This window comes from Eublepharis macularius, chromosome 14 (assembly GCF_028583425.1).
Source record: "Eublepharis macularius isolate TG4126 chromosome 14, MPM_Emac_v1.0, whole genome shotgun sequence".
NCBI lineage: Eukaryota > Metazoa > Chordata > Lepidosauria > Squamata > Eublepharidae > Eublepharis > Eublepharis macularius.
The window spans coordinates 67,078,798-67,100,472 of record NC_072803.1 but is presented as its reverse complement, the minus strand read 5'-3'; the positions used below and the strand labels follow the sequence as shown (position 1 = coordinate 67,100,472).

General features: G+C 47.2%; 1 protein-coding gene across 4 annotated transcripts in view; it reads right to left on the bottom strand.

Moving 5' to 3' along the window:
- RXRA (retinoid X receptor alpha) overlaps positions 1-21,675 on the bottom strand; it is a 272,985-nt gene that overhangs the window by 13,118 nt on the left and 238,192 nt on the right. For 2 of the 4 annotated variants that reach the window (XM_054997345.1, XM_054997347.1), the window contains 2 exons: positions 14,035-14,204; positions 5,563-5,701 (listed from right to left, as the gene is read on the bottom strand). In XM_054997345.1, coding sequence (XP_054853320.1) covers positions 5,563-5,701; positions 14,035-14,204 — 309 coding nt within the window. The remainder of the gene's footprint in view (positions 1-5,562; positions 5,702-14,034; positions 14,205-21,675) is intronic. The other 2 variants (XM_054997346.1, XM_054997348.1) reach the window with 1 other exon arrangement.

The following is a 21,675-nucleotide window of genomic DNA, read 5'->3' as shown; positions in this document are numbered from 1 at the left end:
TGACGTCGGACTGCTGGCACCATGCCGTATGAGTTAGACCAGGGAACTTTAGAGTCACCAAAGGGACAATTAATCAATCTCGAACCAGGACAGAGCCGGGGAATGAGGTGGCCAGAGACTCTTTAACGGAGCCTCTGCCCAGGCTCAGCAATGATGGGCGATCCCTAAGAGGGGGGCAACTCATTGGAACTGGCTAGTAACCACCCCTCAAGAGTGGGCACCCTGAAGATTGGTGGGCCACCCAACCCAAGAGGAGGAGATGCGATGGTGAGGCATGGCTTTCAGCCATAGTATCATAGAATCATAGCGTTGGAAGGGGCCATACAGACCATCTAGTCCAACCCCCTGCCCAGTGCAGGATCAGTCTAAAGCATCTCTGACAAATATTCATCCAGCCTCTTCTTGAAAACTCAGTTTTTGAACTGGAAGAGCTCCTTGGATTGGATGCGAAAGTTCCCAGGACTTAATATCGCCAGCCTTGGTTAATGGATTGGGCTTGGAACTAATAGAACTCAAAGACCCTACAGTATCTGAACAAATGGACGGGTCCAATATGCATCCTGCACCTTACAAGATGGCACCTACTCCTACGGGCATGGGATACCACTGGGAGAATTGAACATATATAGTCAACGATGGGGCTAAATAGCCCTTGGTACTGGGAAGTCATTTGCTATGGAACCATGACCCGTACATCAAATGGTCCATCGGGATGGTGGTCTTTAAGGGAGATGGTTGTGCAAAACATGCATGGACTAAAGTGTGGGGCAGGGTGCACCCAGCTCCCTCTCTGTTAGAGACTGTGTTATTAACCAGAGGAGGAAGAAGCCATTCCCTCCGAATATCAAGATTTCCAACAAGTGTTTGATGAAAAAGAAGCTGATGAGCTATCCCCTCATCAAGGCACGGACAGTGCCATTGAACTCATTCCAGGGGAAAAGTTACCTAAGGGAAAATTGTACTCTATGAGCCCAGTGGAAAGAAAGTAGCTGAGAGAGTTCATTGATAAAAACCTCGAGCGGGGATTCATTCACCCCGCTAGCTCCCCCCATGCGGCACCTGTGTTATTTCGCAAAAAGAAAGATGGGGGGCTGAGACTGTATACTGATTACCGTGGGATAAATGCTGTATCCATGTCGAATGTGTACCCCCTGACCCTGATTAGAGACTTACTCAGTGTGGTGGCACAAGGCAAAATCTTTTTGAAACTGTATTCAAAAGATGCTTATTTCTGAGTGAAGGTAAGGGAGGGGGATGAATGGAAGACCGCATTCAACATCCCCTTAGGGCAGTTCAAATACCTTGTAATGCCTTTCGGCCTCCAGGGGACACCAGGTGTGTTCATGAACTTAATCAATGAGGTACTGCATGAATACCTGTACAAAGGTGTGGTTGTTTATCTGGATGACGTGTTCTGCTGATAAAGAATCCCATGTGGAATTGGTCAGAAAGGTACTGACCACTTACACAAACTGCCAGTGAAATTGTCTAAATGTGAATTTCATAAAGAGGAGCTGGATTTTTTGGGGCACCGAGTCTTTCACCAAGGACTGAAAATGGACCCAGTAAAAATCCAAGCTGTAGTGGGGTGGGAGGCCCCCAAAACAAGAAGACAATTGCAGTCATTCCTAGGGTTCGCTAACTTTTACAGACCCTTTATAAAGAACTTTGCTCAAATCGCCCTCCCCTTAACAGACTTGTTAAAAACGAAGGGGAAGGGACTACAAGAAAAAAAGCCCAGTGCAAAATTGAATTGGATGGTAGAATGCCATGAGGTGTCCCGATGCAGACTCACACTGGCAGCAGGCAAGGGATAACTCCCAAGTTGTCCGAGCAGGGCAGCACCCAGCTCCAAGGTTCAGGCACCAACTGGGCACTCTCATGGCTTCAAGTCCAAAGGGGGATTCCAAAAACACATCCACAGGAACAGGCCAAGGTCAGGGACAAGAGAATCAGTTCCAAACAGCAGCAAGGTCAGTAGTGAGCGGACTCGTTGCTTCCACGCAGCCACTCCCTCTTCGGCTGCTTTTAAGCCTCACAGTGCTCAGCTGCTTGTGCTATAGCATGCACCTGCCGGCTGTCTCAGTCCTGCTCCTGCGAGCACTCATCATCACTAATGATGCTGGGCCGGTGCTGTGCTGCTAGCCGGGCACTGTGCCTTCTGGCTTGGAGGGCTCTTCTAGCCCTCCTCTGGCAGCGCTCCCGAGGCTCTGGTGAGGAAGGGGGAGAGCTGGCCTGCCCCTGGCTTTCTGTTGCCAGCCCAGGGCTGGGAAGCTGAGGAACCGATGTGCTGGGACCTGGCTGTGGATCAGTATCTGAGCCTTCAGAGCCTGCCTCCTCCTGCAGTGCCTCTGCCACTGGCTGTGGATCTGGGTCAGGTTCACCAGCTGCCTCTTCCTCAGAAGAGTCCTCTGAGTCTCTCTGCTCCACTGGGCCAGGTTGGTCCATGACATGAGGCTTTTGAAAACCTAAAAAAGCTGTTTATTTCTGAACAGGTTCTACAGCACCCTGATGAGAACTGGAAATTTGTAGTCCCAACTGGGTGCAAGCGACACTGCAGGGGGGGTTGCTCTTGCAACTCAACAAAGAAGGGGAACTGCACCCCTGCGCATACCGTTTCTAAAAAATTCTCTGAGACCGAAGGCAATTGGAGCGTATGGGAGAATTTTTTGCAGTGAAATTAGCACCTGAAACCTGGTGGCATTGGCTAGAGGAGGCTAAAGTACCTTTTGAAGTATGGACTGATCACAAAAACTTAGAGGCACTACGCACCCCCTGGAGACTGAATGTCAGAAACTGGGCGGAATTCTTCTCTAAATTCAACTTCATGTTGAAGTACCTCTCTGGGCGGTCGAATTTCTTAGTGGACGCCCTTTTGCGCATGCCCCAACATGAGCCAGAGGGAGGAGATAATTGATACAGTTTTCTCACCAGCTCAATTGGTGACGACACGTAGCCAAGCCGCAAAAACGCAAAGCAGCACGAAACCTGATCTCTCAGAATGGGAAGAGAGAATTAAAGCTGAGACCGAAAAGGAGGGGGAAAATGTGCCCAAAGCCAAACTAAAGGAGGGGGATGGCCATTGGTACGGGGGGGGGGCAAACTTTACATCTCGCCTAGCTTAAGAAAGGAAATTCTACACCAATGCCATGATGCCAAAAAAGCTGAATATTTTGGATATCTTAAAACTCTACACTTAGTAAAAAGACAATTTTGGTGGCCAGCAATGAGAAAAGATGTGTCTCAATACGTATCCTCCTGCCCAGTATGTATAATGGGAAAATCTAGGAAGGGGAAACCTCCTCAACTCTTACAACCTTTAGAAACCCATCCTAGACTATGGGCTGTGATTTCAATGGACTTTATTACTGATCTTCCCCCCTCAAAAGGACACACAGTCATATTAGTTGTGGTGGATCTCTTTTCAAAACAGGCTCATTGTATTCCTTGTAATACAATTCCCACAGTGAAGAAACTAGCCAGCCTGTTCCTAAAGCACGTAGTAAAACTGCACTCTTTTCCTAATAAGGTAATATCCGATCGAGGTCCGCAAATCGTTGCCAACTTCTGGTGGGAGCTTCTTAAACTCGCAGGGATCGAACAAGGAATTAGGTCTGTCTACCATCCCGAAAGCGATGGACAATCCAAACACACAAATCAAGTGCTTGAACAGTTTCTAAGTTGCTACATTAACTATCAAGATGATTGGTTTGATTTACTTGATTTCGCTGAATATGCTTATAACAACTCAGTACAGGACAGGGCTGGATCACCCCCTGTCCTGCAGGGCAGGCAAAGGGCAGTGCGGCCGCCCATGCCATTCGCCTGCCCCGCAGGAGAGGGGGCAGCTGGCCGCCCCCTGTCCTGCGGGACAGGCGCATGGCGCGGGAAGCCTCGTAGCCCCCCGCGCTGCCTTTTGCCTGCCCTGCAAAACAGGGAGTGCGCAGCAAGCCGGCCGCCCCGTCCTGTGGGGCAGTCGAAAGGCAGTGCGGGGGGCTGCGAGGCCCCCAGCACCATTCGCCTGTGGGGAGGCGAATGGCACCGGTGGCTTCCCAGCCCCGCACACTGCTTCCACCATCCTGTGTGATGATGTCAACAAAATGACATCATCACACTGCGCCGGGAGCGCGTGCGCGGTTGGACTAGGGTTGCCCCGGACGCCAGCAACCCTAGATCCAGCCCTGGTACAGGAGCCACCCCGTTTAAAACAGTACATGGATATGAAAGAAACACCTTGCCTTTCTCTGAAACCCCTAATTCCTCACAGGTGGGAGACCTGGAGGAATGGTGGACTAATTTAATTTCCCAATGGGGAATCATCCAAAAGAGGACTACAAAAAATCTGCTGACAAAAACCACTCAGAGCAATGGAAACTACAACCAGGAGATTTTGTATACATCTCCACCCGAAACATAAAAGGGGAGCAACCTAGCGAAAACTGAGATGGAAATATCTAGGCCCTTTTCCTGTAAAGAAGTTAATAAATGAGGTGACTGCAGAAAAAGAATTTGAAACAAATCCACCCAGTATTCCACTTCAGTCTTCTAAAAAGGCTCCTCCACCTGATCACTGGCATCCAGAAAGGGGACCTCCACATCCAAAGCTGGTGGATGGACATATTCACTATGAAGTGGAGGAAATCTTAGACTCTAAAACAAACTTTTCTACCTGGTCAGGTGGAAAGACTTTGATGAATCTTACTGAGAATGGGTGGAGCAATCCCATATGAATGCTCCTAGACTTATTTCAAAATTCCATAAACGTTATCCTGACAAACCTAGCCCTTGAGGAGAGGGACCATCTTTAGGGAGGCAGAATGTCATGTCTGAGCCCCATCCATGCCAATTTTAATGATCCTTTTGTTCTGAACCAATGTATCCTGCTGTAATTTGATGTCATTTTACCAATGCCATAACTATTTCTTTCACAGGCTTTCACAGAGGAAAAAGATGATTCCTATCAAAATGTCAGGCTATGGATGACAGGATATGGTAGACACATCCCTGGACCATTCCAGCAAGACACAAGTTATTGTTTAAATGGCTTTTATTCAGAAATCAGATCATTTCCATATATATGGAACTGGATGAATACTGGATGAATACTTGTTGGGGAAGCTTTAGGCTGTTCCTGCATTGGGCAGAGGCTTGGACCAGAGCGTTTGTAAGAACCCTTCAAACTCTATGATTCTATGATTAAAAACAATTATAATAGAGAAGAGGAAGGAGAGATCTCTGGGCTACAGTTCCTACCTTCTAGGAGGACCTGGATCCAGCACAGCCAGCCAGGCTCCCTCTATGCAACTTCAAGTCAAATGGATCAAATGTGCCCAATTACAAATGTGCCCAATTATGTGCTCCAGCTCATTTAAAGACCTCCCCCAGGGCAAAGAAACAGAAATGGCATCTTCTCAATGCCACCTTCACAGGTTCCTCACACCCTGGCCCGCAAAACATAGGAGGAAGTGATCTCAGTGGTCTCCTATGACCACATCCTCATTCTCCACAATGCACCCCAGTCCGCCCTTCCTCCCTCCCTTGCCTACACCCTCCGCAGCACACCTGACTCACCAGCCCTGAGCAAGATTACTTGGTCATCCAACGGCAGTTCTGAGAAATGGGGAATCCTCTTGGCCCACTCCACCAAGGTGAAGAGTTGCTTGTCAGCTGCTTGGCATATGTTGGTGACTGGGTCATTGGGCTACAACAAACAAGAAACAAGAGATGTTAAAGTTCAGAGTAAGGTGACAGCCCACTTGCCAAGGTGGGCTGAAACATCTTCCACCCGTTTGCATTTGCTTTCATGAGAGTGATTCAGAACATTCAGAACATTTTGGGACAGGCCTTGCAAACGCAGTGCATTGTTCCAAGGCTGTTCCTCATTTTGGGCTGCCTTCTTGGTCTTTCTTCCACACAATGCCATTTAATCCTACTGGCTCTAGCAACCCATTTGACTTTGTTGACAGTATCGCAACACTATGTGAGATGTCATGGATGCCTGTAAAGAGAATCACACATGTCATCAGCCAATAGGAGGAACAGTAATGTGGGAAATGATGCCCAGAAGAGCAAAGCAGGAGGAGGAAGACAACAGTGCCAGGAGGAAGCAACAGTCCGAAGAGCAGAGAGGCCCTGAACAGGGCAGGGACAATGCAAACACTCTGCCAGCACAAACCTTTCTCAGGGCTTGCTTGGCTGGGTCACTGGTGCTAATTTCACAGGTGCTAAATCAAAACATTTAGTATAGCTCTAGTGACTACCTAAAACCAATTGAGACCAATGCCATACTGTCCACATAACAGTGGGCAGGCTTGTAACAGGCATTCATTCTTTCAGCTGCATAGAGGGTTTATGGACAAGAACAGCCTCTGAGCCGTTGGAAGAACATTCACATAACCTCATCTAAGTAAGTCAGATAAGCCCTGATCTCAAGGCCAAAACTGCAAATAGGTGATGAGAGTGCTCTTGGGCATGTGCAAAGTGACCTTAAAAAGTGGGATTTGCTTGTAAGTCGGCTAGCTTTTGACTTTAAAATATGACTTTCTCAGTTTGAATGTTAAACCAGCAGGTATTCAATAAAAAATCCACTCACTGCCAGCAAATATGAAATCTATACCATGGTGCTCCAAGCCCCAGAGGATAAGAAGCATGGTGGGGTGATAATGGTAGGCTCCTTTTGATGACTACTAAAGATGACTCCCACCTCTATGTAACCTTATGCCTCCTCACCACAATGTTTCTTGCTATGGACCTAAGAGCTGGGGACGGCCATCCCTTTTGTGTCCTGCCTGTGAGCTTCCTCAAGGCTTTGAGCTGGTCCCTGTTGGAGACTGGATGCTGGGCAAGATGCACATGCAGCAGGCAGTCCTTACAACATGGGTGTCTCAACAAGCTGGTGATGCACCAACCCAGATCCTTACCATCCCTGTAAAAATCTAGCAAGTCCTGCTAGATCAAACTGAGAGCCACCTAGGATCTTCCACCCAGTGGCTTTTCTTTCAGGAAGCAAAAAACACATCTGGAGGGTGAAGAGGGATGCTCCCTTGACCCCTTCTTTTCCTCCTGAAGAGGGTGCTGCTGTTTGCATGTTAGGAGTACCTTGCTATTCACTAAACAACCACACAAGAAAAAGCATTCAAGGGGGTAAAGGGCTCTTCCTTTCTGCAATACTAGAAAGTAAGGGAAAAAACAAGGTTGCACTTCTCAGTAACCATTGTTCATTGAGTTCTGTGCAGAAACACATCGGGACAGTCCATAGCCATAGCAACAGATTTCCCACCTAAACAATCACATGCCTTGTGAGAGGAGTAGCCCTTCCCTCAGTTCTCTCTGAGCCGCTGCAAGTTCATAGTGGATACTCTACACCAGAGAGCTCACGCCGGGACAGGTGGGAGGGATGTGTGCCTGCACAAAATAACGTGATGAACAATGGTTACAGGTAAGTGCAACCCTGTTTTCACCTTCATTCTTCTGGGCCATCCCACATTGGGAGATTACAAAGCTACACAACAAGGATGCTCCAATAACAAGTTTAATACCTACAGCTTGGAATAATACAACTGTAGATTTTAAAACTTGAAATGTTGGTTACTGAGAGTCAGGTAAGTTGAATCATATCGTGTCTCACTTTTCTTTTTTTTAGTTAAACAGAGAGTGCAGCACTGCTTTCCTAACTTGAGCATCACATCTGGAATTGTTGTCTAGAACAGGGAAAATACTGGAACAGATATTAAAGGCATCAATCTGCAAGCATCTGATGGACAACATAGTGATACGGGGAAGCCGGCATGGATTTGTCCCCAACAGGTCCAGCCAGAACAACCTTTTTCTATGATCAACTGACAGGCTTACTCGATCTCAGGAATGCTGTAGTTTATCTGGATTTCAGTAAAACTTTTGACAAGATTCCTCATGATGTTCTGATGGGTAAACTGGAGGACTGTGGACTGGACTCTAGGATGGTTAGATGGATAGGGAACTGGCTGGATAACCACACCCAAAGAGTAGCTGTCTATGGCATTATATCTGATTGGAGGGAGGTGTCAGATGGAGTGCCACAGGGCTTGATTCTGGGCTGAATCCTGTTCAATATTTTTAAAAATAACCTGAATGAGGGTGTGAAGGAATTTCTCATTAAATCTGAAGATGACATTGACAAATCGGGGCCTTTCCTCCCACGGGTAGACCCCGCTCTACCTACCCCTCCCTTTTAGCCTCTGGCCAGGCACCTGGAGGGGCTGTCTCCCTTCCCTGTCTCCAGATATTCGCTGCCACCACTGTCCCTGTATGGGGTCCTGGTTAGGCGGGACAGCCTCCTAACCCCCCTCCTCTGCTAGTGGGCCCAAGCACTTGGGGGACTATGTGGAACATAAAAGCTTTCCTCCGTCATCAATTCCAAAACCCATTTATTTAACCTCTAACTAGACACAGGCAAATATACAGTGAATGGAAGGAATAATACAACATAAAAAGAAACCCTACTCTCCCTCTGCTTCTCTATACTCATGCCCTAATTAGATGTGGTGTAGGGCAGGCACGATCCTTTGGTACCTGGGGTTACACTAGATCTCCCTCTCCCCTCAGAGCCCTCCCTCCCGCCACTCTCCAGCCACCAACTGTCAACTTCTTCCAACTCCCCTCCACCAACTGACTCGCTCTCCCTCCAATCACATTCCACTCCAGAACTGGCCCCTCCCCTCTGCAGCCCATAGAAAGGGAACTCCAGAAACCACAAGGACGTTTCTCCACAGACACCAAACTGGGAGGAGTAGCTAACACCCTTGAAGATAGGGATAGAGTTCAATGAGATTTGAACACACTGGAAAGTGGGCAGATGTAAAAATGGAAAGGTTTGTTTTGACTATGTGGCTGAAAGATAAGGTTTTTTAAAAATGCTGAACATAAAATGTCAAGAATAATGTATCGTAACATAAATAATTGGGGAGATGAAGAGGAGAAATATGATGTATTTTTAATATTTTGTTAAATGTCTATTCTTTAATGATATTTTCTGTTATATTATTATGTAGTTTTAATATTTTGTTACATATTCTGTTATCAATATTATGCTTATGTCTAACATCACTTTCCATTATATTCTTCCTACAGTTCAATGCTATTTTCTGTTTTAATAAAATAATTTTTTTAAAAATAAAAGTGGGCAGATTTGAATAAGGTGCGATTTAACATGGATAAGTGCCAGGTTTTGCACCTGGGTAACAAAAATGCAAAGCATACATACAGGATAAGGGATACACTTCTGGCTAGCAGTATGGGTGAACAAAATCTTGGGATATGGGTGAATGGGAAGCTAAATATGAGAAGTCAATGTGATGCAGCAGCAAAAAAGGTGAATGCAATCTTGGAGTGTATCAACAAAGGCATAACATCCCAATCGCAGGATGCCATTGTCCCACTATATATTGTGTTGGCTAGGCCTCACCTGGAGTATTGGGTGCAGTTGTGAAGGCCTTACTTCAAAAAGGATGTGAACAAATTGGAATGGGTGCAGAGGAGAGCAACCAGCATGATCAGGGGCCTGGAGACAAGCCCTATGAGGAAAGACTGAGGGACCTGGGAATGTTCGGTTTGGAGAAGAGGAGGATGAGGGAAGAGAAGGCCATTATTTTGAAGCTCACAAAGGTACTCCAATATGTTTGGCACTGGGCATATTTGAGTGTCTTTTTATGACACAGGATCACTTCCCGCCATTGAGTAAAAAAAATCTGGCCTTGGAATTGTTCGCCACTGCAAACAGGCCCACATGTGAGAAACCCCATTGTCAAAAGACATGCTTTATATACACATTCCTTATGGCTCACTCATGCTTGGAGGTGGTCCATTTCTCAAAGCACATCCATTTGGACGTGTAGGACTTCCATCCTGAGGGCCTCCTTGTACTCAATAATAAGACATTTTTAACCTGGTCAGAGAACTCTAAAGCCAGGGGTGGATTATCTATGCCATAAGGTGTAGTGTCAGTGGGTCACGGTGAAGAAGCATGACCCTATGTACTAGATCTGGCACTTGGGGAAGGGTAATGAATGTATGTTTGGACAACTTTAGGCTGATCCTGCACTGGGCAGGGGGTTGGACTAGATCCTGATGCTTTAGGCTGATCCTGCACCAGGCAGGGGGTTGGACTAGATGGTCTGTATGGCCCCTTCCAACTCTATGGTTCTATGAACTTGAGAAGTTTTGGAAACCAGATTTGTCTGGGCCAAAACAGTACAAACAGGATGCAATCTCTCTATCTGGCCAATTACTTTAGTTAGGAGAGGAATCAAGGGGAATGCATAGAACCGTGGGCCTGTCCATGCAAACTGGAATGCATCTCCTAATGACATCGGATCACTTCCCACCATTAAGCAAAAAAATCTGGCCTTGGAATTGTTCGCCACTGCAAACAGGTCCACATGTCAGAAACTCCACTGTCAAAAGACATGCTGTATATATATACGTTCCTTATGGCCTACTCATAGTTGCAGTCCATTATTCCGCTCAACACATTGACTCTGGTAGTGTTGGAGCTGGCAATGTGAACTGTGTGGAGGCTGACTTTGTTTGCAATTGCCCAATTCCAGATGGCTTTGGCCTCTTGCACAAAGGGTTGTAGATGCAGTACTTCATTGTTTGTCGAGGCAGTACAAAGCCATAGTATTGTCTGTCTGTTCTTGCACCTTTCTGCCCTGCAAAATCAATGAAAAAGATACAAAAGCATAGCGTTCCAGGTTTTTTCAAAAGTGTACCAGATACTCTGTATAGATACTTCCTTACAGTGTGCTCTCCAGCCTTCTATGGAGGCACTTGTCGTCACACTGACCTTGTGTGACCGAAATCCAAAGAGAGCATCCTTAAAAAGGTTATAATCATTTTCCCACCAAGGTAGCGACCTTACTACCAGACAAGATATAGATTACTTGTAGTTTGGGGAGTATGTTGAATCTTAAAACTTTTTCACAAACCAGTTTTGTAGGTCTCGCATATTCAGCCTCGCAAATGGAACCACTGCTGTAGTCAAAGACGTAAGATCAATGGAATACACGCTAGGGAAGCAGAAGGTGGCCGGCAGGCACCTGCACCTTAAAATATGAATAGGACAGGGAGCCCCTGAGAAGCTGCACCTGTCCAAGTGCCCAATTCTAAGAACAACTGGAGGAACACAAAATGCCTGGAGGAACCTTTTGCCCACCCCAGTGAAGCTTTATTTTTTCCTTAAGTGCACTCCCAATTCCGTATTTGTTTTATAGTCCTCCTAGCAAAAAATGAACCCCACTTTAGGTCCACAACAACTCAGTATTTTCAGGACATTTCCCCTGGACAGTCTAAGGAAATATTGGACTGTCCAGGTGAAAGCTGGACACCTTTGGCTCTGCACAGGAACCAGCCCAAATTCAGAAGTGAGGGCTACCAGGCTTCCACAATCTACCTTATCAGGGGATGGGCCACTGCATTCTGCCCTAACCCAGAGTTCCTGAGCACCTTTCCAGGGCAGCTGTATGCAGAGTGCACTGCCAGCTGCTATGGCTTGATTTGAAAAGGACAAAATCGGAGGCTGATTCTGTGGTAGCCACATCTCCTGCAGGATTCTCTGCCCACTTTCCCCGCTGTCCACCCATGAAATGCCGCCACCCCTCCCTTCCCTGCTGTTCTTGCTTGTACACCCAATGATCTCATTGTGGGAACCATGAGGCACTAAAAGGGTGTTCCAACAGGCCTCTATTTAGATGCAAGGTGCAACTTTACTCACAGCGATGGTGAATTATGCAGGAAACCACATTCTATTGCTCAAAGAGGGTGGAGGAAAATCAGGGCAGATGAAGCCATTTATTTCCACTTCCTCACCTGGCCCCTTTCCTCCTCTCCCAAGCTTGCCACAACTCAGTTCCCTCCAAGTATCATGAATCTCAAAAACTGCTCCATCCAAAGCACGTGCGGTGGTCAAAGCCATATTGCCTATCTCATTATAGAGCAAAGCAAAAACAGGGCTCTCTCTTAGTTGCTGAACAGAGGAACCTGGTGGGACAAAGGGTAGTTTCCCGCCTGTGAAATGCAGTGCCATACTTGCAGGAATAAAAGTGTGTGTGGGGTGTGTGTGTGTGTTCCTACAGAGCAGCATCAGCAATCCACCGTTCTTTCTCTTCATGGTCCCATTTCCCTAGGAGCTGATTTGTTGTTATTTTTTAGTTCTTGTGTGGAACAATGTGCAATCTTTGTACTGTATGGATGGTCTTTTTTCACTGCCATGTTTTCTGAATGACAGATGTTTGGGCACATCAGAAATAGTGCTGACTGTCAATCTCCCAAGTGCTTGCTGCAGTCACTTCATTTCTCTTCTTTTTACATTTTTAGCATTGGCATAATTACTCTAACCTTGTTGGGCCTGATAATATTGCTGATTGAATCCAAAATAGCCAGCAATAATTACAAATGTAATTATTATCAAATAATAATAATCAAATAGTAATAATTATAGTAATAATCATCAAAAATGGTATAATCCCTGTAGAATCTAGAACCACACAATGGTCCTGTCTGAGGAGAAAAAGGAGGGAGGGACAGTGCAGTAGTGACATGCTGTCATGGTGTTATAGTGTTAGTTAAGGGCAAGAGTCCAGTAGCACCTATATGACTAACAAAAATTTTGGTTGGGTATGAGCTTTCGTGAGCTACAGCTCACTTCTTCAGATACAGCTAGAATATGAGTCCATCTGTCCTTAAATCTTGGAGAGTGGAGTGATTACAGAATAGGGTAGGGTATGCAGAGGGGTAGTGGGTGTGGAGAAATCAGCATTGGTACCCCTCTGCATACCCCACCCTATTCAATCACGTCTCTCTTTGTCACTCACCAGATATTATCATTCAGCTTCTGTAATAATCATTCCACTCTCCAAGATATAAAGACAGATGGATTCACATTCTAGCTGTATCTGAAGAAGTGAGCTGTGGCTCACGAAAGCTCATCTCCTACCACAAATTATTAGTCGTATGGGTGCTACTGGACTCTTGCTCTTTTCTACTGCTACAGACAAACTAACATGGTTACCTTTCTTGATCTATTTCCATAGTGTTTTACAGTGTGAATTTCATCAACGGGAGAAGGTATAGCTATGCCAACATCAATGAACAAAAAACAGAGCAGATGCATGACTATAATGTAGCAAACCTCTGGGTGGAAGGGAAAGTATGGGAGGAGAATGATTTCTATATCTACTGGTATGTGGATCCAATTCTCCATTCTAATTCCTGATGCAGCAAGCAATAGATTTGCAATTATTTGATTGTGGAGAGAAGCCTCAGTGTAGACTCACCCAAAGTCCCACATAATTCCTCCTCAGCTATAAGCACTCTAGCCCGGGGTGGGCGGGCTGTGAAGGTGTCATCTGTCATGAGCCTTCCACAGAGCCAGAGGGTGGTCTTGACAACAGAAGATTAGGTCCCAGATACAAAGCAGGTGTAGAGCCATAGAGAGCACTCTCAGCACCTGACAGTACCCCAGAACTTCCCTGCCAACTGGCCTGTGGGAAGGCTCAGCTGTGGTATGGCTCACATAGCATCCCAAAAGCTGCTCTAAGAAAACCAACACTCCCTCTAAATCCTCTTGCTTTGCCTGGGTCCAAGGCCTATTCCAGCCATAACCAGGTCAGGCTGGGAGTAGCCTTGCTGGGGCCCCCAGATCTGCTCCCAGAAGTCCTGCAAGGCTCCAGCCCAGAGTTTCCTGGCTAAGACAATCTCCAGCTCTGCTCTACACTTCACTGCTGTGCTCCCTCCATGAGCTCATTGAATGGAGCAGCTGGTTTCCAGACGAGAGTGAGATGCCTCTGAAGGATCATAAGTGGGACAAGGAGGCAGCAGGCATCTCGTATCGTTTGCCACCAGCACCTGGTACTCATGGTCGGACTAAGTACTATTGGGAGGTTCCTGTTGTTATAGCCAAAAGCTGTTGATAGACTGATAGTCATTAATTTGTCTAATTATTTTTATGTTGACTCAGAGAGCAGCCAACAGAAACACTGTTGGCATTTGTTTCCTTACTGAGTTTGGAGTCAGGCCCATGTTTGCTTCGATGTACGTCTCAGTCTTTGGCTCTACTGCAAGCTCAGCTTCTAAAATCTTCTCCACAGGCATGTCCTCATTTGCATTGCTCGTTGACTCAACCTCATTCTCGTTGCGGTCTTTCCCTCGCTGCCTCTCTTCCTGAACCGCTGGAATACAAACAGAGGAGAAAAAAGAGAAAAATCAGTCTGTGGCTCTCAACACTGAATGAGTCTGTTGAAGAGGGATTTGGGAACCTTTCAAGTTTTCAGGTCTCAAGACTAGAAGTTCTACCAAATGGTATCAGCACCTGCAATTGTTGAAGAGAGGCCAACAAAGGAGCCGAGATGTGACCACCTAGGCAATGTCTGTGGAAGCCAGGGTGGGGCAATAGGGAGCATGTTCCACTCGCACAGCCTGGGAAGGGGAACAGAGTTGTGAAATACATTGGCAGGTAATTAATTAAATTATATTGAATTATCAGATCAGATTCTCTTTTTAACTTGGGGTACCTGGACCCTTTCCCAACTTTGCAGATGGAAAGACAAATAACTGGCTCAGCAGACTCATGAGGACAGGGGCCAGTTTGGTATTGTGCTTAACACAGTACTCTAATCTGGAGAACCAGGTTTGATTCCCCACTCTTCCACTTGAAGCCAGCTGGGTGACCTTGGGTCAGTCACAGCTCTCTCAGAGTTCTCTCAGTCCCGCCTACATCATAGGGTGATGGTTGTGGGGATAATAACAACACACTTTGTAAACCGCTCTGAGTGGGTGTTAAGTTGTCCTGAAGGGTGGTATATAAATTGGATGTTATTATTATTGAGAGCCAGTTTGGTGTAGTGGTTAAAAGGGGTGGGACTCTAATCTAGAGAGCCGGGTTTGATTCCCCACTTCTCCATTTGAAGCCAGCTGGGTGACTTTGGGTCAGTCACAGCTCTCTCAGAGCTCTCTCAGTCCCACTGACCTCACAGGGTGATTGTTATGAGGATAAAAATAACACACTTTGTAAAGTGCTCTGAGTGGGCATTAAGTTGTCCTGAAGGGCAGTATATAAACCAAATGTTATTAAGGAGGTCAGGTCAAGAGGTTCCCCACTGGTCCTGAGCCCACACAGTGAACAACTTTCAGCCATGGGGTGGGGGGGGAGAAAATCAGACTTTCCCTAGATTATCTTGGTCACTCCCACAAAAGGCCAGTCAAGGAGGAAGCCCAGCTGAGAACTTTCCCCAGATGTAAAAAAATCTAGTTATGGTACTGGTATCTGAGCTTTTTAGAAAGGCAACACAGAAAGCTTCAGGTTTTCTCCCATTTCTAATGTCACACTTGGAGCTGACTCTTTTGCATAGTAATTAACTGGTCTTAGAAATCTGCCAAATGTCTCTGACACAGTTCAAGATCACAAGTCTCCATAGTTTGGTTCCCACAGTAACTTTCTATAATGTGATCTGGTAGAGAGCTATAATCTCAGTTCTTCAAAAAGCCAGACTTCACCGTCACCTCGTACTTGTTGTGTACATTGGGCATGAAGCCTTCCAGAGCACAACAGAGATAAAGCCACACTCACCCCTAAACTTGTGAAGAGAGCAAGTGTGCGTGTGCATGCAATTGCTCACATACACATGGAACTGAGCTTTCCAAGAGCCTATCAGGATGGCCGCTAACCAAAGCAGGAGCAAGTAGCTCACAAACCCTCCTTTGCTCTTCTTCCTTGGAAAGGGCCCTCAATAAGGAAACTGTAGCCCCAGCCCCCCCCCCCCCCACAAATTGTTGAGGGAGAAACCTAGACCAAAAGGTAGAAGGAGGGAGACAAGAGAGAAGAAAAGCCTTCCAAAAAACACTGGATTTTTTATTGTTAAAATAGAAATTCTACCCCTTTCCCAAGGAGACTATCAGCATTTGAACCCCCCCCCTCCCAGGTTAAGATTAAGAGGCCCACAGTCAGGGTACGGATGGGCTGAGGACGGAGAAGCCTCGCAGGTCAATAGAGAAAACCTAAAACGGCTAAAGTGTATTTAAATGTATTATTAAATTACATTTTTGTAAAGTAAAAAAAAAACCTAAATGTAATCCCTGCATTTTTGTACTTATTGTTCCAAGGAGTGGGACATGATAGTAGGCTTCTTTGACAGATGGGATGGGTGGACCAATTCTGCACGTCTTTCCTAAATTTTCAGAAGGAGAAAAAGTAAATAGCTCTTTCCTCAAAAGACAGTTGAGAAGGGACCTTGTATATTCCTGAAGGGCAGGCAGCCGCCCTCTCCTCTCTCAGGGGTGTTGACTCCACTCAGCACAGGCTCTAATCCAGTATGGTCGTGTTCCAGAGAGCCCCTGGGGTCCTCAGAAGCTGGCTGGGGTTCCTCCGTGAGAAGAGGCAGGATCCCACCACTGCCAACCAACGTCTAAAAAGGGGCAGCCGCCAGGAATCGCTGGCTGAGTGCACTCATCACATGGGGCAGCAAGGAGACCCAAGGGGCTGGGGCAGCCCTTTGCATGAACCAAAAATGCCACAGAACGCGGTGCAGTGTACTGGACTTCCGTGCTAGATGTTCATGGGTTGTTGGCAGGCAAGCCAGCATGGAAAGGAATTCCTGAAGGCTCTAGAAAAATCCTCTTAAAGTACAAAAACAAACCAACTAGAACACATTTGGAACAACTGGAATCTGTATATGAGAATCCTCTCAAAGTCCAAATTTTGAGTTCTGTTGGTGCAAATAGGTTTGCTATTGTGGATTTAAATTGTATCTGATGTTTGATGTAACCTGCCCTGAGCCTGCTTGTGGGAAGGGCAGTATAGAAGTTGAATAAACAACAACAACAACAACAATAATCTGGATTTCAGAATGTGAGTCCTAAAAAGCAGAGGTGTATCTGCCGCTTAAATATGGTCCTTGCAAAGGCCTTTGGGCTGCTGTAGCCAGGGTGGGGGAAAGAGAAATTATTTTCAGCCCAATATTCCTCTGCGCCTCAAGCACAAAGTATCTGCCTTCCCCTCAGACAGCTGCATGGTATCATGAGCTTTTTTCTGTTATTGAGTAATAAAGAAACCTTATTCATGTTATATGTGTGTGACTTAACTTTTCTAAAGCAATCCTAGAAATAATAACACCCCGGAAAACCCACAACAACCATCTAGAAATAATTGTCAGAGGAAAAGTTCATGACTACATTTTCAGATTTGGCATGAGGAAATTCACTATTGAAAAACCAAACTTTGCAAATGAACTTTGCCCCTGCCCCCGGTTCCATCAGCTGGGCCGCTGCTGCTTCCTGCCACGTTCCCCTCCTCTTTGCACTTTGCAGCTTAATCTGATTGGTGGCAGTGACCTGAGTGCTAGTGATATCACTACACAGAAATAGCATCATGACATCATTAAGAAAAGCACATGGCTTGCCAACAGCTAAAATTGCCATAAGATGAAATGGCAGTGGGGTAATGAAAGCCATGCGTAGCGAGGGCAGATAAAAAAGGAAAAGTAGTTGCCAAAAATGTCCAAAAATCACTGACAACAGCAAGGCACAAAAGCAAGCACAAAATGTTCAAGACAAGATCAAGCAACACCACTTGCCCCAAATACAGTGCTAGTGAGCTGCTGTTGTGCTATACAAAATGATGTTTCAGCTAACTGATGCCCACTGTGGACAGCTACAGACCCTTCCTCTGGCATGCAAGAGGGTCAATGGCACCATAAGGCCTCCCTCACAGAAGTTTCGCTCAGTGCCCCCCCCAACTGCAACTTTGGGGGGGGGGCGGGGTTCTGCAAGATATTGCCATGTAGTTGCCTGTCTTCTAGGTTCTCCCCAGGTTCACTGCATGTTTTCTCAAACCAGCTTTGGTACATTTTCTCTTATTAGTAGTAAATATGGCATTCCAGTGACTTTACATTGTAGTGAAACACAATGTTTTTAAAAAGCAATCTAATGACGAGTAAAGGGAGGAATGTGAGCACGAGCATGGAGCACCCTCGCCCCCTTCTGCAATTGCCTCCCCATTAGCAGCAGCAATGAAAGCTCCCATCCCCACTGCCGCCTGACCCCTGGATCTGACCTTGGCTTGCCTGGCCAGCCTCCAATTTGTATAGCCCTTTAGACAGACTCCATGGCTCAACCTTCTTGCTGCCCAAACCTGCAAAGATCCACAACGTTCTCTTCTCCCCTGAGCCTGGCAAGGGGACAAAAGCCACACAGACACCCCTCCTGTGATACAGACAAGACTGGGACCAAATGTTGCTCAGCAGTAGCTGGAAGCAGCCCTGAGAAATCACACCCCCTGGCTGAGGGCAGCTTGCTCACATTCCCTGAACTGACCACAGAGGCTTTTCCCATCATCAACAGAGAGGCCGGCTAACAACTCTGTATGAGCTCACATTAGGGTTGCCAAGTCCCTCTCCCCTCCCAGCAGGAGGGGGGGCGGTCCGGTGCTTACCTCATGCTGCTCATGTATCCCTCTTTGCATGTGCACGTTCCCAGCACATGTGTGATGACATCACTTCTGGGGGTGATGTCATCACACCGACCGTGTCTGGGGTCTGAGGCACAGCCCCCAGACGTGCCAGGGGGAGGGGACGGGAGACAGCCGCCCAGCCGCCCCAGCAGGCACCCAGGGCCAGAACCTACCTACACAGGAAGGAGGAAAAGAAGCACCCAAGCCTCAGAGGGTTAGAAGGGGCAGGTGGAGGCCAGCTAGTCCCACCCTCCAGTGGGAGTCTAGGAGGCCAGGCAGGGAAAGTGGGGTCAACCCAGAGGGGGCCAGAACAGAGAGAGAGGGCAAAGACAATGGGGACAGCCAACCAAACAGAAACTTTACCAGCCAGGGAGGGGAAGCAGCCACAGCAGCTCAGAGCCATGCCCCAGCCTGCAGCCCAGCTAGAAGGCAATAGCCTGGTCCAGGGGATGCCAGGAACAAAACAGCTCCAGGTGGAGCTGCCTGAGGCCCTCTGTAGGAGAAGCTTGGCAGCCAACCAAGGAGACACAGGTGGGCTGGCCCAGTGCTTCCAGCCAAATGAGCACAGGTTCAGCTGCCTGGGCCAGCCAGAGCCGTGGTCAGAGGGCAGGAGAAGGGCGTGGTTGACAGGTGGAGCAGGGAAAGGCTGAAAGGATTAAAGGGAAGTCCACCCACAGGGCAGGATGGGTTGCGTAGGAGTTGTTGGAGGTTGGATGGAGAAAAGGAGTGAGCAAGGAAAGGCGGCGGCAAAAGAGGAGGAAGATGGACACAGGAGCAGGGCTAGGTTGAGCAGGCTTGCTGGTGGCTTGAGAGGGTGCATGGGTGAGGTATACCTCCCCTCCTTCCACAAAGCAGGACCCTGCAGCATTCCTAGCGGCATCCCGGTGCCAAAGCCAGGTACCCTGGTACCCAACACAGCAGCACCCGGGAGAAAACCTGACAAAGTGACTGCATGAAGACTCCGACGCTCTGCATGGAGTTGATTCAGCCCATTTGAGGCCAAAAGCACAGGAGCGCTTGCATGGCTGGTGCAATGTCACTCCTGAAAATGACGTTGTTGCACAACCCTGAGAGTGTATGCACCTGGTGTGTTCCTGGGGGTGCCTGCCAGTGGTGGGCGACCTCTGGGGGCTTGCCACCTCCCGTCGATTGTTGGTGGATTGGTGGGCAAGGAGGCAAACCCCCAGGAGTTTGCCTGCCACCAGCGGGCACTTGGGAATCCTAGCTTACATACTCCACATTCCCAGGCCCTGAAGCAGCAGAGTTGTCAGGTATGCCACAGGCCTCTAAAAAGGCAGAAAAAGGAGATCGAAGCCAGATGGCCATGTTGGTCCACCAGAAAAACCCAAACAGGGACAAGAGAAAGCTTCCTTCCACCTCACCTAACCAAGATTCTCAAGACTGGAGTTTCACAGAATCCCCTCGCTGGTAACATGTTGAAAACTGAACAGAGGCAATGGTGTTAAGACTGCATAGTTTCAGGCTTAAGGTGGTAATGGACAAAGTTCTTGAATTGTACTTCATGCAGAAGATCTTACATAGAGGCACTGGCAGGCACTCCCTTTGAAGACCCAAATGAGGCTGCTGCCTGGCCCAGGCAAAATTTTCATGCAGAATTAAGGCTTCCCCCATCAATACCTTCAGATGGAGCCAAACTGTACGGCCAGAGCTCAACACCATGCTTCTAAAGTGCCTTCATTCCTCATTTTAAAAAGGTTTTGATTAACACTCTGCCACAAGAAGAGTGATATGAACTCAAATCTCACACAGTATAGTTGTGCTAATGAACTGCCTGAGATTCACAAGGGGCTGCAGTTTCAAATTGCAGAGATGCAGGCACCCTCAAGCAGAAAGGCCCGAACTCGTAACAGCTGCACCAGCTGCTCAAGGGAGAGTGTGGCCTATGCATGCAACAAACCATGTGCCATCACTGCCCAAGCAGGTTCTGAAGCTACCCCCCTCTGAGGTTTGCCCACTGTTGCATCTTGCAAACTTGTGGGGACGCAAAGTGCTACAAATGCAGTGGATAAGGAAACTCAGACCCCCAAAAGATAGTTTCCAATAAAGCGGAGCAGTAGTGGGGTCCTGAGGAACTACAGGATCTACAGAAAGTAGATCTTGCTTCCTTCTTCGTAAGTACTGAAGTGTCGAGAAGGGCACAGGAGTAGCCCAAGAGATATAAAGTGAGTGATGGCTTCTTTCAAACATGTAGCAAAACAAGTAAGAATCTCTGGCCAATGCTGTTGTTTAGGAGCAGAGGGGGCAGAGGGGGCTAATCCCCCTTCAGAGAAAGAGATCGATGAGAAAAAGAAGAGTCATGCTGGGCCAGAAGCCCCACATTATTTTTCCAGTGATGGCCAAGAAAAGCTCACAAGCAAAGCCCAGAGGCAGCAGTGCCCCCTAGTGTTTGTTCCCAGCAACTAGTGTAAGAAAGAGTCTGTCTACAGAAGACATCTTACCCGTGAATGTTCAAGTGAACAGAGATACAATGTTAGCTGGGAAGTGTAGTTTAAATTTCAATTTCCCCTCTCTACAGAGCCCGCAAAGATCCCTCCTCAGAGGGTTTGTTAATTTGCTCTTCACCTCCCTAAGGGGAGGTGAAAGTGACAGAGCCTTTGGGGAGGCGAAGAGGAAATTAACAAACCCTCTGAGGAGGGATCTTTGCGGGCTCTGTAAAGAGATGAAAGTGACAGAGTACTTGACTCTGTCTTTTTAAACTACGCTTCCCGGCTAACATTGCATCTCCCTACACTTGGGCATCCTCGTGTAAGAGGTTTCCTGTAGAGAGACTCAAAGTCAGAAGAGCCTGCTGGGTCAACTCCCTCTAGCCCAGCACCCTGTTTCACACAATGGCCAATCGCTTGCCCCGGAGGGCCAACACACAGGACTCAGAGGCCAAGGCCTTCCCCTGGTGTGACTTTAGCACGGGACTTCAGAAATTTACTGCTCCTGGATGTGGAGAATCTTTTTAATTGACACTGATGGTATTCTCCTCCATGAATCTAATTCCTTCCTAAAGCTATCTGTGCTTGTGGCTATCACTATTTCCACTGGCAGTGAATTCTACCATTAAATTACTTGTTGAGTAAAGACATATTTCCTCTTGTTCATCCTGAACCTATCACCCGTCACTGGATGCCCCTGAACTCTGGTATTGTTCTCTACTCCATGCATGATTTTATAAATCTCTACCATGT